The sequence below is a fragment of the Amphiura filiformis genome, chromosome 5, assembly GCF_039555335.1.
Source record: "Amphiura filiformis chromosome 5, Afil_fr2py, whole genome shotgun sequence".
Lineage (NCBI taxonomy): Eukaryota > Metazoa > Echinodermata > Ophiuroidea > Amphilepidida > Amphiuridae > Amphiura > Amphiura filiformis.
This window is the reverse complement of record NC_092632.1, coordinates 44,089,353-44,105,139: the sequence shown is the minus strand read 5'-3', so window position 1 is coordinate 44,105,139 and position 15,787 is coordinate 44,089,353. Positions and strand designations below refer to the sequence as shown.

At 35.6% G+C, this 15,787-nt stretch overlaps 2 protein-coding genes across 2 annotated transcripts; both read right to left on the bottom strand.

Moving 5' to 3' along the window:
• Window positions 1-4,767: 4,767 nt before the first annotated feature.
• LOC140151875 (short transient receptor potential channel 3-like) lies at window positions 4,768-8,036 on the bottom strand. The gene is made up of 4 exons (XM_072174191.1): window positions 7,848-8,036; window positions 6,125-6,268; window positions 5,511-5,564; window positions 4,768-5,316 (listed from the first exon to the last, which is right to left on the bottom strand). The coding sequence occupies exons 1-4, from the start codon at window positions 8,031-8,033 to the stop codon at window positions 5,209-5,211; spliced, it is 492 nt and encodes a 163-aa protein (XP_072030292.1). The 5' UTR covers window positions 8,034-8,036; the 3' UTR covers window positions 4,768-5,208.
• A 1,035-nt stretch (window positions 8,037-9,071) lies between these two features.
• Window positions 9,072-12,980, bottom strand: LOC140152220 (uncharacterized). The gene is made up of 4 exons (XM_072174520.1): window positions 12,769-12,980; window positions 12,125-12,264; window positions 10,822-11,267; window positions 9,072-9,531 (listed from the first exon to the last, which is right to left on the bottom strand). Exons 1-4 carry the CDS (start codon window positions 12,968-12,970, stop codon window positions 9,072-9,074), a joined length of 1,248 nt encoding a protein of 415 aa, XP_072030621.1. The 5' UTR covers window positions 12,971-12,980.
• Window positions 12,981-15,787: the final 2,807 nt, after the last annotated feature.

Sequence of the window (15,787 nt, the reverse complement as noted above, 5' to 3'; positions counted from 1 at the left end):
TTGTTGTTGATGATGATGATGATGATGATGATGATGATGATGATGATGATGATGATGATGATGATGATAATGATATTTAAAATCATGATACTTAAAATACTTACCATAATGTTTGATTTCCAGCGCTAGTTGGAACGGTGTTTTACCTTCCTCGTTTTCCGTATTGACAGCGCTGTAATTTTCTTCATTGGTTAAAAGCTGTACGATTTTGATGGTATCCCCCCTCTCAATGGCGGAGAAAAACAATGAACAATTATCTTCCATGGTTCAACATGTAGTCACAACCTAATCATATTAATAGTGAATTTCAATCCCTTCTTCGAACATTCGTTGTTTAGCGTAGTTATGTATATTCCTGCGGAACACAATTAACTGGCTGACAAGAAGTACAAGTCTCTGACGACATAATACTCGTCACTAAAACATTATAATGTAACCACGATGTCATTAGCTCTGCATGTTCAGCTATATACATTGCCTTTTGGGCTGGAAACCAGCCAACGTAGCCACGTGATCATCATAATAATAGAGTTAGAATTAATCGAAAAGAAAACGTCTACAATTTGTCTGCATATTTAGCTATATTTCATCTAGTAAAAGCATTATATTTAGAGTAAAAGCAATGGAATGGCTCAGGGAATGGAAAACTAATTTACCATTAGATCTCGATAACGTCAGTCGATGCATTAAAAAAGTTAATAAAGCTGCATAAAAGCGCTAAAATTATTCATGACATGGACATCTTCGTGTATTCGATATACTTATTACAAGAATTATGATATAGATTTTTGTTGAGATGCATCACACCATATCATACCATATGGTTGAAATTTCAGTTGAAACAGGCCATTAAACTTTAACGCTGCATAAAAACGCTAAAATGATTCATGACATGTACATCTTTGTGTATTCGATATACTTATTACGAGAATTATGATATAACTTCTTGTTGATATGCATCACGCCATATGTGGCCGTAAACCACGAAAGTTGGCATATTGTATTCTGAGTTACTATGTAAAATGTGGTCATATTCATAGGTACTTATTTTTAAACCAATCAATAATTCTATTGCTGAAGAGGATAATAAACTTCTACCTATGTCTATAGAATTCTTAAATAGCTCTAGTCTTTGTTTGCGTTGGCTAAATCCTGTTCAAGTGATGGGCTACAAAGCATTGTATTTTGTCTAGGTATGTATAACCAACAATTAACAATGAGAGGACATTCCTGAGTCTCGTTGACTTGGGGATGATTTGAAATGACCGCCAATTATGACTGTTTGATATTTATTACCAGCAATGTGGATAAAGAGACACATGTAGAACCGAAAAAAGATACCATTTTGTTGAAGGAGCAGAGTTCAACAAACCATAACCTAGACTACCCCGTAGTCCACTTGCCCATTGTGCATACTCTGGATATTGTATTTAAGCTTAAAACTCTGATTTAATTAATGTGTGCACAATTGATAGATTTTCACATCTGATCTTTTCAGTCACCCTACTCCCTCTGTTTGTTAGCTTCCCAATTTTAACCTGGAATGTCGCGATTAATAAACTGGCAGATTCTAAAATCAGAATTGTTCAGTACTGAAGTGCCAATACAATTATGACATTATGATATGTTGCATTCAATAATATAAGCCACTTTACTTTTACTGTCACTAATATAATTATATTAACTTTTTCATAACAATTTTATACTAGTATTTTGATGTATTAAAATCAGTATAATTTCGAGTTCAACTGAATGCTTTCATCATGATTAACATGCTTTTATTTATCAAAAATAGACTATGGCATAGTCTAACCATAACCGCGCTTCTGGATAAGTCAAATGATTTAAAGCTTATAATGAATTTTTAAACATGAAATGGATTGACCGGGCCGACTTCGTGGTGTACGGTCACATATATGGTTGAAATGGCCAATAAACTTGATCAGCGATGATTGATAACCGGGAGCAAATGATTTGGGAGAATGTCATCCTTGTGTATAATTAAACTCATCATAATTTACTACAAGTTTGTGCTGTGAATTTAAATATAACTAACAGATCACCCGTCTTTCGCGGTTCGTAAGTGCAAAGAGTTTGGACTTGATCGTTAGTAAGTTTTACTTGAAATCTTTGCACGTTGTGGCCATTGGAAGATGCACAGTTAAAAAAAAATAAGGCAACTGTAAGTAAAATCACCTCACCGGAGGTCAATATCATTGTCATCATTGGACAAAATGAATGAGAAATACTAATCAATCATCAACCTGTCACAATATTTTAAATAAGAAAATTGAACCCGTTAATTAATATTTCTCATTCATTTGGATGAAAAAAGTTTCAATTCTCATAGTTTAGTCCAATTCTCTTCGGTTTAAAAGAATTCTCATTTCAAATTTCCACTAGTGATAGGCCTTATTGGATTTTGTTGCAATTAGTGGTAACCCCTTATTTTCCATAGTTAGACTGAGCTAATTATAATATCCCTCTGCTACTAAATTTAGACCCAAGATTCAGAATGGACGCCAAAATTGGCAAGTTCTTTAATATTTACCCATTGCAAAGACTGTTTACAGGGTTGTCAAGCCCGTAGTCAGGTGGGTGCGGGGGGTTACAACCCCGTCTAAAGACAATTAAGTCCACTGAAAACAGGGTAAAACATTTTTGTTTTTTGTTTTTTTCAGTCTGACATCAACTTATTTTAAACGTTATTAAAGTGTTATAAATGAGTTTTGATTTTGGTCAAAACGTTTCAACCGTCTTTGAAAGATAGGTATTAAAGACAAACAAAATGTTTATTTTTTAAATATGATGATTGCTCTCTTAAACGTAAAGATTCACTTTTAATGATTAAGTACAAGGTGTCCCATAAAAAGGTTACATGTAGAAAGTGAACCGCATTTTGCGATGGTACGGCAAAACACTGTCATTTTTCAGGTATTATTTATTAATCCTTCTTGTAATTGGCTGCTAAGTTTCAGCTCCGTATCTGAAAAGCAACTTAACTTATGAGCGCAAGAAGACAGGGGTATCAACAGTCACCAATCATCAAAATATCGCACAATGAAAGTTAAACTCAGGCACATCTTTGTTTTCTATTTTTACTTATTACTTTTTATTTTCTCGTATTTCTTTTTATTGCACTAAAGAACCATATTGAGAATTAAATATTGCATATCTTTTGTAGAACCTCGTCACTCTTGGTGGTAAAAGGAAGATGGTCATTAGAGAAGAACACGTTTTTTGGTGAAGGCATTTCTACACGCTGTATCTCCTACCATCAATTAACATAATGAAATTAATAACAATTTGCATTTAGCGAAGTTGAAATCACTGCTGTGTTTTATACTCTAAGAATATTGTCCATTTGTTGACTGAATTCTCGAAATAAAACTGAACAAAATTAATAATCTATTCTACAGAATAATATACTGCGCCTGTCATGCTATGACTGGACCTACTTAAATGGCCCACCAAATGCACTGTGCGCCGTATGCGGGCAGCGCCAACCTCTTGTTGCATTATATCCAGGTGGTGGCCGCATTGCATTCTCTAAATTCAGTAAATTTTCATCGTCAACCGTGTAATTGAATGGGATTATTTTGAAATTTTAAAACGCTTGAAATATCACAAACAAATGGGCCTATGTTAATAAGTAATATAAATACAAGCTAAAACCGTTGGGGTTCGATAATGATAATAACCCAAGTATATTGAAAATGCCATACGGCCGGGCGGTTTCACAAGTTGCCGGCTCGATCATGTCATCCACCACCTGATTATATCCTGTAAACATGGTGGTAAACAGCTTGCTCAGGAATTCGTAGAATGCGGGCTAAATACGCACGTTGTGGACTTGACATTCACAGGGGTTGTGCAGTAGAGGGTACATAGATTATGTCATGAAAAGGACATTTATATTTGTTAACATTAACTTAGATTATTTTCAGAAATCTACATGTAACCTTTTTTTGGGACACATGTGGTGAGTGCACAATTGGAAAAAAATTTAATATTCTATCTTTTTGATTGTGCACTCACATGAGTCACCACAGACTTTATAGCGTAGGAGCTGAATCCTATACGGGCCCCTACGGGCCTTGATTAAAGATTGAGTTCAACATTCAGCCTACCAATATTTGTTACCATGAGTTGTTAGGATACACCCTCTGGATCACTGGTAGAGGGTAGTGGACTCAAATTGTACGGTACGTTTTTGCTAGAGGTCACACAAGGGTAAACAATTAAAATGCTTTAATCTTGTTGACCGATATATCACATTACTCGTCTGATGACAAGGATTATGAAAATGCATTTTAATCGATTATAATAAACAGTTAATATTTATAATTCTTTTATACATAGGATGCTTCAGTTTGTACATAAAATATATTTCATTGGCAACCCTCCGACTCGGCTATTACAAAAAGGTAATCAAGTTTCCTAGCAATGTGCAATAAATAAAGTATACTGCTGTGCTATTCGTCATAGAAGTAATGATGTAAAAGGATTACCATAGCGATATATGCTGTAAATTTGCATCGCGCCATTAATTATCAAAGAATATGCATAAAGACCTTAATCGTAATTCTATAGAAATTTCAAATTATACTGACGTCACTCACACCTGCACGATTAGTGTCTTAGAAAAGAGTTGTATTGTATTTAATCTATAATTGCACACATACACAGAAATGACAGCCTACTTGTAGTGAAGAGCAAAACATTCAAAAATATATTCATCTATTGCTATGGTAATTAATCCTATTACATCACTACTTCTACGGCGATTTATATGACACATTTGTTTCGAAAGACAAAGGTACAAGCTTGTATTTTTCATAAGTGAATGTCATCAAATTAATTATGCTTGAGTGGAGATATATAATAGTAGTGGGAACTTATTGTCTGCCCCTAGTATGTATATACTATACTGCGCCAAGAAAGTATCCTTACACTTGGAAAAAATAATCACAATTTCACAACGGTACCATATTGGGGTAAATTTGTTTTTGTAATAGATGCACTATCTAATTCTGCACATTATGACACCACATTGAATCCAATGTGACCTCAAGAAGTAAAGTTACAAGCAATTTAATAGACGAAGGTCCAGTTTTAAAAGTGACAATATGTGGGGTTTAGATGGATGCATACAAATTTCATATATTTATAAGTATTCTCTCTTCGGTGAAGTTCATCACCGATACTTCATAAGTCTCCACTCCTGCTGCACTTCATGCATCGTTGATTAAACATCTTCCTGGCTGTCCTTTGTAATTCATAGATGTACCGGTTCTTAACAGCATTGTTCGTTTCCTAGGAAGAAAAGAAATACATTTACTTTAATATTTAATGACTAAGCAAATTTGAGGCGTTTATTTAACTATCATATAATTTATACTCAAATTAGTTTTTTTAGATAGCAAGTATTTGACAGAATAGGCTAAAGTAGAAACATATACATGCAGCATATTTTACCTTTGGCAATTAAGCACATGTCATAAGCTTACCTCATAATGATTATCATGGTTCTTCAGAACGCCATTTTCAATGCAAGGTTTGTTCTAGGTTTCAAAGGAAAAAAATCCATATTGGTTTTGGAATGAGTAGAATTAGAAGAGCAAGAGAACTGTCACATGTGCGCATATGCAATGGTTATTGGTTAATATAGGACAATCGAGCCAAGCCACCGGCTCTTGCTTAAGGTGGCAGATCGAGTTTGCAGTTTCCTAAACTACATGTACATATATAACACACACGGGACCAACGGTTTTGTACGTCCCCTCCGAAGGACGGGTACTTTCATGGTTCATTCCTAAATATGTCATGTGAAGAGTGAAATTCAGGGTTTAATCTACATTATGTTATTCGTTAAATTTAATCCTATGACCAATACCTCAGCACCCCTCCATTCCCAGTGATTGAACCTGAGACATCATGCACTGAAGGCGAGCCCCCTTTGTTCTATGAAGATCCATTGTTGTATGAAAAACGCCAGAGGTTTTATACCTAACCTAACATATTTTTAGGTCTCTACATACAGATTTTAATGAAAGACTGTCTGTGAAAAGATACATGCACATAACATAACAAGCACTTTAAAGTAGATTTCTTGATATATTACCTGTTGTTTCTTTGGAATGAAATATGATAAAAACAACCACACATCAGGAATTAAGTTAAATGGCGGCGGTAAAACAGCGCCCTCTAATATGTACTCTGTCATCATTGTGCTTCGGCAGTATTTCCATTCCTTTTCAGCGTTTTCCTGCAATATATTTAAGTGACAGTAATCAAGAAATCGAGCAATATATGTATGCTTATCATAATGACGATAAGAATATTGTATATGTTGTGAATACTCTCAATCATCTGGGAATCGTAAACGAGAGATAACATTAAATCTAGTCAACCAGATAACATAACTTGGAGCAACCAACATGCAGCTGAACGTCAGTGGTACTGGTCGCAACGTTGCTTGCTAAAGGTATGTTATCTGGTTGACTAGATTTAATCTTATACAGTATCTCAATATTGTATTATGCTATTATAATTTATTATATTCTTCTCTATTGCTTCTAGGAGAGCTGTATTTACTGTAGCAGAAAGTCAAGGAAAATTCGGTGTCACTGTAAAATTATCAGTTTCAAATTAGTAATTCAAAACTTTCTTTGCGTGTTGAAATGGAATGATGCATACTACATTATATAAGTCATCCATTCTGCAGTTACTGTCCGTTTTCCTATACACAATACACAGTGCTCTCACCATTGACGCGCGACCTTTACAAATAGTCATGTTAGAAGTATATTGCATTTGCCTAGTTAACATCACTGTGTGAAAAATAACCGGCCAATATTTAAACTATTCTCCAAACTTCTAGCAAATATATTTCTCTAACATGACCTAAAATTACAGCTAGGTTAGATGTTCAGAAGGGGTCGCACTTTCGTAGAATATGAGTGAGGGCAAAGCATAGCTAGCTCATAGCTAGCCAACTCCCCGTGTTAATTGAATGGAGATTTGACCGAAAATATTGAGCTATATTGGTAACGGACCGCTCCGTTCTGAAGGATGCCACAAAAAAAACGGTACAAGCTACATTTAAACTATTCTATGAAATTCTAGAAAATATAGTTTTGTAACATGTCCTAAATTTTTAGCTAATTTAGGTGTTTGGAGAGGGTCGCACTTTTGTGTTTTAGGAAGGATATGTAAACGACAGATAACACCAAGTCAACAATCATTATGTTGCTCATTTTCAAGAATGCTGGTTAACAAAAAGCAGGTCATTGTCTCATTCCGTGAACAAAGGTCTACATACCATTATTTCCCTGCATTTCCTTTATAATCTGTTACCAAACTGAAGCTATAATACCAGCTTTATTGCGATATCGCACATGTAAAACAGACACATGTGCACAACCAGAGAAGATCCGATTTAATCAGTTGAGCTGTTTCAATGAGTGTTATCTTGGTTTAATAGCTTTTAATTGGGTGTAAAAGTCCTGCAAAGGTCGAGATGAATTCTACTGTAGACATGACTGCATCATGCAAAATAAAGTTGAGGCACTTTATTTTTATTTCAATTAAGGGATGATATAAAAACTCGAACGGCGGCCGATCGCCGGTTCCTGGCGGTTTGTTCTAAACAATGGACCGCGATTCAACCGTCGATAAACCGCCAGTCCAGTTTTGCCCCTAATGGGATATTTATATAACACTATTATAAAGCCATTAATGTTAATATATAGAAATGTTTGACTCTTTATGCCCACTTTCCTTAAATTTTATTTGGCTGTCCATTGCACAGAAACAATAATGATTTTTTTTGATAATGTTCTTACCTGGACTTTTGCGTATGTGCTACTCATCATTGCAATTAAGGCGTTGAGTAAGACTATAACTGCCACCAACAGATAAAGAGAATATATAAAATGTCCCAATGATTCTGTCAGTTTGAGATCTCCTTTCGAGATTTGCAAAACTTCGAGTTCACTTAGGCCAAATAATGCCCAAAATAGTGTCTTCATGGACTCAACTAAGCTGTAAAATATAACGGATATTTTTCAAAGAAAATATGATTGAAATCGGTTTCTTATAAGGAAGAAACTTGGTCTAAATTACGAGAACAGTACACGAAAGTCATGTTTTTACATATTTTGCAAACGCTTAGACAATAAACTATTCCCACAAGTTCCCCATCGACTGCTTCCAACTAAGAAAGCAAAATATAGGTAGAAATTAGTTTCAAACTATTGAGACCCCCGCAAATGTAGAGGCCCTGATCTTAATATCCTTTAAGTATAACTTGTTTAATTGGTTGAGACCATTTTTTCAAGCATCCAACAGTGTATCATTGTAGGTTTGAACGTAGGATATGAATTTAACATTCGTAAAGCAATAGAAACAAATAGTTCGATCGACCATCGATGCTTGGTCGATCCTTATTATTCATTAAATCAATCAATTTACCACTGTTAATTGTGATAAAAAATAGTAACTTGTACCTGTAGTGATATTGGCCAATATAAATTTAGCGCTAATTCTGATTAATTAGAACAAATTTGTTTTTAGTACCAGCGAGCTTGAGAGTTAACGCCAACGGAAGTTCCCCTAGGAAATTGCATTTTGCGATACATGATAAGGTATTTCTTTCTATTTGAGCAGTTGTTCCATTTGGCGCTTTCTTTCTCTTAATCATGTTAATGAACAGCAGCCGATCCAACAGTTTGACAACACATAAAACAAGAATGTAAACTGTGCTTGGTGCTGGGGAGGGGACAACTTATTATAAGGATTTTTAGTCCTCTGTTGCGAGGGATAAACTAATAATAAATACAAATAATAAGATATAAATACTGGCCTGGAGCGAATGAGAGAACAAAACTCGACCGGCGGTTGAACGTCCAGTTTCCATTGTTTAGAACAAAAGAAACCGTATGGAACTGGCGGTCAACCGCCGGTCGAGTTTTGATTTCATTCCTAAATAATTACACTATAACCAATTAATATGTGTTAAACAATTAAGGGTAATACTAACAAAGTTATTGTTCTCGTGTGATGAAATATTACATGTTGTTCAAATACCTTATAAACGCTGTATTTGGACAATCCTGATCATCTTCACAAAATTCCAGTTTTAAGGCATCAAATGGACGATAAAGCTGCGTCATTCCAAGTGCAAAAGACAACAATGTCATTGTAAACAATATCAAGAACTTGACTATGTCTCCAACCATTCCAAACAATGATATTGCAAGGACGCCCAATCGACCACTGATCATTACGACAGTTTGAAGTAAACGCCCAAAAGTTAAGATGTTTGCCAGTGCAAAGGCTGCTTCAGCGAGCAAGAGTTCGTCATATGGTGACCAGCTGTACCGACTTTCACCAGCAAACATGACTGTTATTGATTCTACCATCACACGGGTGTACTCCTGTTCCATCGGTGCAGAAATTGTTTCCCCCGTTACTAGTTGTAGTTCAACACAAGTTTGAACTCCATCCGCAGTATCGTCGGTGATATTTCTTGTAAAGTAAATGATAAACAAACAAGAATGACTATCACACATCATGACACATCATTTAGTGTAGTAATTCAACGCGCACAATATGTCTTCGTATTTATACAAAAGGTCAGCATTCAATGATCAAGTGACATATTTCAGAGGTAATAAAAATGATACACGTGTACTTGTTGAATTGTTCCCAATGAAGTTTCAAAATTACTTTCCCCACTTAACGTCCAAAAATGTTTCTTTTCATTGTCTTTCACATAATCTCATTTCAAGCTTCTTGAAAGGCGACGTGGGCTTAACATCAAAAAACTTTCATATGTGTTGGTGTATATCATACATCATGATTTTGATTTAAACTTTTGGTCCAAACACAAAGAAATTTACTCCTACCTCGGAATTTTCAGATGTGACTACACTTTTCATCAGCGAGTGAGCGGTGAGCGATTGTATCAAGTCGCGATCTTCTTGACCTTTGACCTGATAACAGAGTGTGTTTTTCAATCCAATCCGCACACTAAGACAAATCTTTGTGTCACCCAAGGACAAGACAGACAAGATGACATTAAAGGTCCGGTATATTACATCCCGTGTCAGGGCAAAACTATAACAGGACAGTGCAAAGAAGCGTATATTGGTGAAACTGAACGCTCTCTGAAAACAAGCTTCTATGAACACATCAGGCCTAGTATCATCAGAGGTCTGAAACCACATTCACATCGAATCTCCTGGACATTTTGTGGACTTAGACAAAGCTCACTGGACAAAGCAGGTGGTTCCAACGTGGAGTCAAAGAAGCAGTCACATTAAAACCAACCAACCATCTCTCAACAAAGACGGGGGACGGTTTAAACTTTCAGGAGTCTACTAGTCTGTTATCAGGTCAAAAGTCAAGAAGATCGCGACTTGATACAGTCACACACTCCCTGATAAAAGATGTACTCACATCTGAAAATTGCGAGGTAGGAATAAATTTCTTTGTGTTTGGATCAAAATCATTAACAACTTGGGAAAAGGTTGATCATAAATTTCACAGCCTCTCCTCTTCTTGCATTAAAAATATTCTTGGGCCCTCCCAAAATCCCATTTTACAAACACAACTATTGAACATATTCCAAATAGATTTTCTAGATTCTAATACATTTCGGTAATTGCCAAAAATACTTTGCAAGCAACTAGTACGTCATCACATCGTCAATGCGCACGCTCGACCAAATGTGCAAACTGACGATGACGCGATCTGGGTTTCTTAGCAAAGTATTTCCGGAATTACCTAACTGTTCAAATACGAAACACATTTTACCTAAAAACTGTTCTGTTGCTGAATGTTGTGCTGTTAATCGTCACATTGATTATTGTCATATTCGATATGGGTACTGCTGTCTCATCAGTATCGTTATTTACAGGTGGAACAGGATATAGTGTATAACACACAATAGTAGGAGGAGCCGTAGTTACATTCAAAGGTGACGAATCATTTGTTTCTAAATAACTATCTGTTGTACCACCTCCTGGATAAGCCTCTAGAGAGCTTCTCCAATCCATCCCTGGAGCAATGTTAGATGAGTGAAATTGGTTGGAAGCCTGTGGAGAAGCCTGTGGGTCAGAATGATATTCTGAACTACTTGAATGATATTCTGAACTACTTGAATCAAATTCTGAAAACTGGACTACAGATTGCGGCTGGACTACAGATTGCAGCGGTCGATATTTATCAAGAAATTCCTTTTCTTGAACAGTCTGATGTGCCTGGAAAATATAATCAAAAGTATATTATTATTAAAAAGTAGATAACAAGTTAAAACACATGTAAAATAATAACAAAGTAGTTACATTGAGCATTGACTTGAGTGTTATAATTCACCGTAGAAATAGTGAATGTATTGCCCTGCACTAAAAGTAGGCTACACTCATCACCTGTTATGTCTTTGTATGTGTGCAATCATAATATTGAATACAATATCGCTTTTCAAAGACACTAATCGTACATGTGCAAGTGAAACGTACACGGACGCTGCATATGTGAAATTTCCATAGAATTATGATCCAGGTTTTTATGGCTATTCTTTGAAAATCAATGGTGCGATTACAGCGCGCAGGGCAATACATTCAAAAATTGTTTTCACCTATCGCTGTGGTAATTAATCATATTACATCACAAATTCTACTGCGAATAGTAAAAATGCAGTATATCCAATGTAAATTACATATCCAATCCTGCCTTGTGATTATAATTAAATCAAACGCTTATGCCCGCCATACCGGTAATTTACAAATCAGACATTTGGCCAGTTTTGGTAGACGTCTAATGGTTTGTAAATAAATCTATATATATAATGAAAATTACATATAACAAGCCTTTATAAAACCTGACCACTGTAGGACTCGGACTCGATTCCTGGACTCGGAATGGGGTTCTAATTTTCAAGGACTCGAAACCGGACTCGAGTCCTCATGTTTCAAGGATTCGAACACGAACTCGGTTATGCAAGCCTCGGACATTGTATAGGTAACAGTGGAACCTGGTAAAGTACGTTTCAATAATTATGATTATATTAGCCTATATTAGCCTATTTTGCATTTTATTCCTAGATATTTCGATATACCTTAATTATAGCAACAATACTCAGTGCAATATATATCCAATAAAACACAAGCTGAAGAATATCAGTCTTACTGCAGCCAATCTTCAGGTACATCTTACGTCCCATACGACGGATATCGTTAATCTCCCGGAGCGTCATTCCTGGAGAAAACAGTTTACAATAGCAAATAATTCCAAAAGGTACGTTTTACAGCTGATGATAAATCATGTTAATACATTCGTTCCAATGATAGTAACTGTCAGAAACGTCAAAATATTTACGGCTAAACTGCAATATATTATTGATATTTATTTCAACAGTCATTGAACATTAAATCATGTTTTAAGTCCTTATTTGTGTTGCATGTTCTGCACATACCCTTAATGGCAACATTCTACTTTGAAACGTCGATAAATATTGTTTTCAAGCGCAAAACGATGCTGGAGACACTTTTAGACCCTGAGCTCTCCAGTTTTCAAATACAGGATCCACACTTGATATTGCAAATCACAAAGAACAGTTTATATTCTCGTGGAAATGTTTTCCATTTGGATTGCATTTGCTTTGTTATACAAGCTGTGCCGTATTATGTATAACTATGTCTGCAATTTTGTATACCGAACAACAGCAACAACAAGAAACAACGCGATTGTTGTTATTCTTACCTGCTATAAAAATGAAAATAACAACTCTTCCAAATTGATCTAATTTGGCTCCTCTATAATGAAGGTAACCATCTCGTAACGCTTCATCAGAAGCTTCCTCGCGCACCACAGAGTTACCAAATTGATCTTCTGAACTGACTATACCTTGGACTGTAGCGTAAATGAGAAATCCAAGAAACATCATTCGTGATGCTGTGTGCATGTGGAACTTAACAAATCTGATGATTGGATAAACATTAATAAGAAAATGTTGTTAGTAACTGTTGAGGATTTTAAAACGTAAACATTGACTATAGTATATTGTTGTGAAATTGTCTAAAAATATATTAAATAAATAATTTTGTGCTTCATGGGCACGTGTGCACGCGTTATCGTATTGAATCAGTTGACTAAATAATTAGATTTTCGTACGCGGACGTGGTACGTACAATTAAGCGCGATGTCACGTGATTGCACTGTAACTAATCGGCGCTCTTAAATAGCACCAAATCGATATTACGAGTTCAAGTCCATCTCTCATTTTGAGAATCGTAGACATCAAAATTAAGATTTTTATACATTATTTGATACTTACGGCACTTTCATTACTCCCCTAATTGGTCCACAAGGTATAATGATGTAGAGGATACAAAGAAGTGGATAAAGGCAGGTAAGTAAGGTCACACATGTGATTCGTTTCAAGTCAGATTGCCGGACGTCAAAATTGAAACCTTGGAACCAAAGATCTGTCAACGATGCTTGGCATTTATCATGAGCTAAAAACTGTCAAAAGAAAAATACCAAACGGTACACGTTAATGTTGCACAGTAATGGTTAGAGGATGCCTTATATGCTAGAAAAATAATTATCAAGCATGAATCACGTGGTTTTATTTAAAACAAACGCACATTGACCATAAAAACGAAAAAAAAAAACCAGTCGTGTATCAACATGCTATATTCAAAATTCCCGCGCCGAAATTGTCTAGTGCAATGACGTCATGGTTATTTGTGCTCAACTGTCGCCAGCCTTCGTTGTAATACTGGGACGTCATTGCACTTGGCGCCCGGGAATTTTGAATATCGCGTGTTGAGACACGGCTATTTGTATTCGTTTTATGGTCGATATGAGTTTGTTAATTTTCCTGACACATAAGGCATAATGTTGTGATTGCCGGAGACTCCCTTTAATGTACTAGATGAAAATTGACAGGGTAAGCAAAACATGAGATTTGAATTAAGTGTTGAATAACATGAATAATGAAATCAATAGTGTAAAGAAACACGAGAATAGGGTACTTACGACAGTTTGCGGTCAAATGTACATGATGCTTTTAGAAATACAATATTACATTTCCATGGTTACGATAGAAAAACTATATTAATGTATAAAGATTAAAATGTGGATAGCTGTTTCAATAATTGTCCCGTAATATTCTCAATCGCCTCTTAAACCTTGGTACTAAACCGGTACCCCGGGACCGGTACTAAAGATCGGTCAAAGATGTTTGGTTTTTATCGTGAGCTCAAACCTTTCAAAAACAAAGGGACGTTACATATTTAAGATAATCAATAATTTGATGTATTTTCATTTTAAGAAATTAGAAACAATGGTAAATCTTGAACTTCTAAAACGCTTACCCCTTTAACCTTCAGCAAAAGAGCATCTTTGATTACAGCTGGAATTGTGTGATGTCGTGTACACTTTATTACACACGTTGTTTGACCACTTGTTTCCTCACCAGAAAGTAGGTAACGTACTTCATCATCACTTCGAGTCAAATCCAGAACTTTCCTGGAAACGTTTTCCAAATTTTCAGACAACGTTTCAAATTCATCATTCATTCCTTTCTTTTCTCGTTTGGCCCGCTTGATATCCTTGAATAGAATGAAGATATCAGTTACAAGATTTCCTTTGGTTTGTAAGAGGTAAGCTTCTGAGCTGATGGCGTTATAATAACGGTATATGATTCGTGTAAGCTGAGTAGTTGGTAGATGACTAAACCATTTCTTCATTTCATTATAACTCAACATCTTTGCACCATATTTCATCAGAATCTAAGAGATAAAGATCAAAATATTGTAATCTAAATATGGTGTTTCAATAACAGAATGTCTCCGTGTGTGCTTTACACCTAACTGTCATCTGTTGAGGCCATTTTGTGAAACACCAATTGGCTGTCATAAGTGTCACACTAGACTTATGATGACACATTTATGCATCGCTTGTTGCAAGAACAACTACAACAACATTTCGACGACTTTATCAATCCCCGCCAACTTTCGATTGTTGAGCACAAAACAAAATTTTTTCGAGGCATGGCTACAATGATAAATCGATTTTTGTTTTCTTTCAACAGAACATAGGTACAGATACCGGTATTAGCCTGTTTTATTAACTAAATAACAAGAAAGCGTTATATTAATGTTACCTTAACTATTACATAGTTGTTGTTCTCAGCTGCTAATAGAATAGGAGTTGTTTCTACAGTGTATTCGTCATTTTCTGCAACACTCTCCATAATGTACTGGCCATGTTCCTACATGTATAAACGCATGCATAGGTTTTAATCTTGATTAAAATGTGCAAGGTAAGAGTACTTTATTTAAATTATCATTGATAAGATTGATTATTAATTTATCTGTTACGTTTAAATCATTTTGTACTTTGGCGATGGCGTCTTTAATGTGAATGTCCTTAGGGACGCAAAAATTACTTCCCCCGACCCCAACTTCCTACCCCCCCTGAGTATCTAATGGTGCGTCCCTTATTAAAAAATGCAGTTGACCATTAGCTATAGCTGTAAGCAGAGACAAACTCCGGTTTTTAAGTACTCTTTTACAGAATGAGAATGCAAGTATCAGTGCATTAGCTTTAATTTGACATTATACATGTTATAGTGTTACAAACAAAAATATATATACTTTGGTAATTAAAGGCTGTCGACGACGGCTTGTTAATACAAAAGCAATAATTTGTCCTTCAAAATAGCGACCGAAAGGCCGATTCAGTGATTTACTCGCCCGGATGATCGTAAAAA

Excerpts from the sequence above, each read along its gene's own strand:
- LOC140151875 (XM_072174191.1), bottom strand. The coding sequence starts at position 8,033 with ATGAAGACACTATTTTGGGCATTATTTGGCCTAAGTGAACTCGAAGTT. Across the intron at positions 6,269-7,847 it reads GCACATACGCAAAAGTCCAG|GAAAACGCTGAAAAGGAATG; the intron begins GTAAGAACATTA and ends AATATATTGCAG. Across the intron at positions 5,317-5,510 it reads ACCATGATAATCATTATGAG|GAAACGAACAATGCTGTTAA; the intron begins GTAAGCTTATGA and ends TTTTCTTCCTAG.
- LOC140152220 (XM_072174520.1), bottom strand. The coding sequence starts at position 12,970 with ATGCACACAGCATCACGAATGATGTTTCTTGGATTTCTCATTTACGCT. Across the intron at positions 11,268-12,124 it reads GTATTGTTGCTATAATTAAG|GCACATCAGACTGTTCAAGA; the intron begins GTATATCGAAAT and ends TATATTTTCCAG. Across the intron at positions 9,532-10,821 it reads AGCAACAGAACAGTTTTTAG|AAATATCACCGACGATACTG; the intron begins GTAAAATGTGTT and ends TTACTTTACAAG.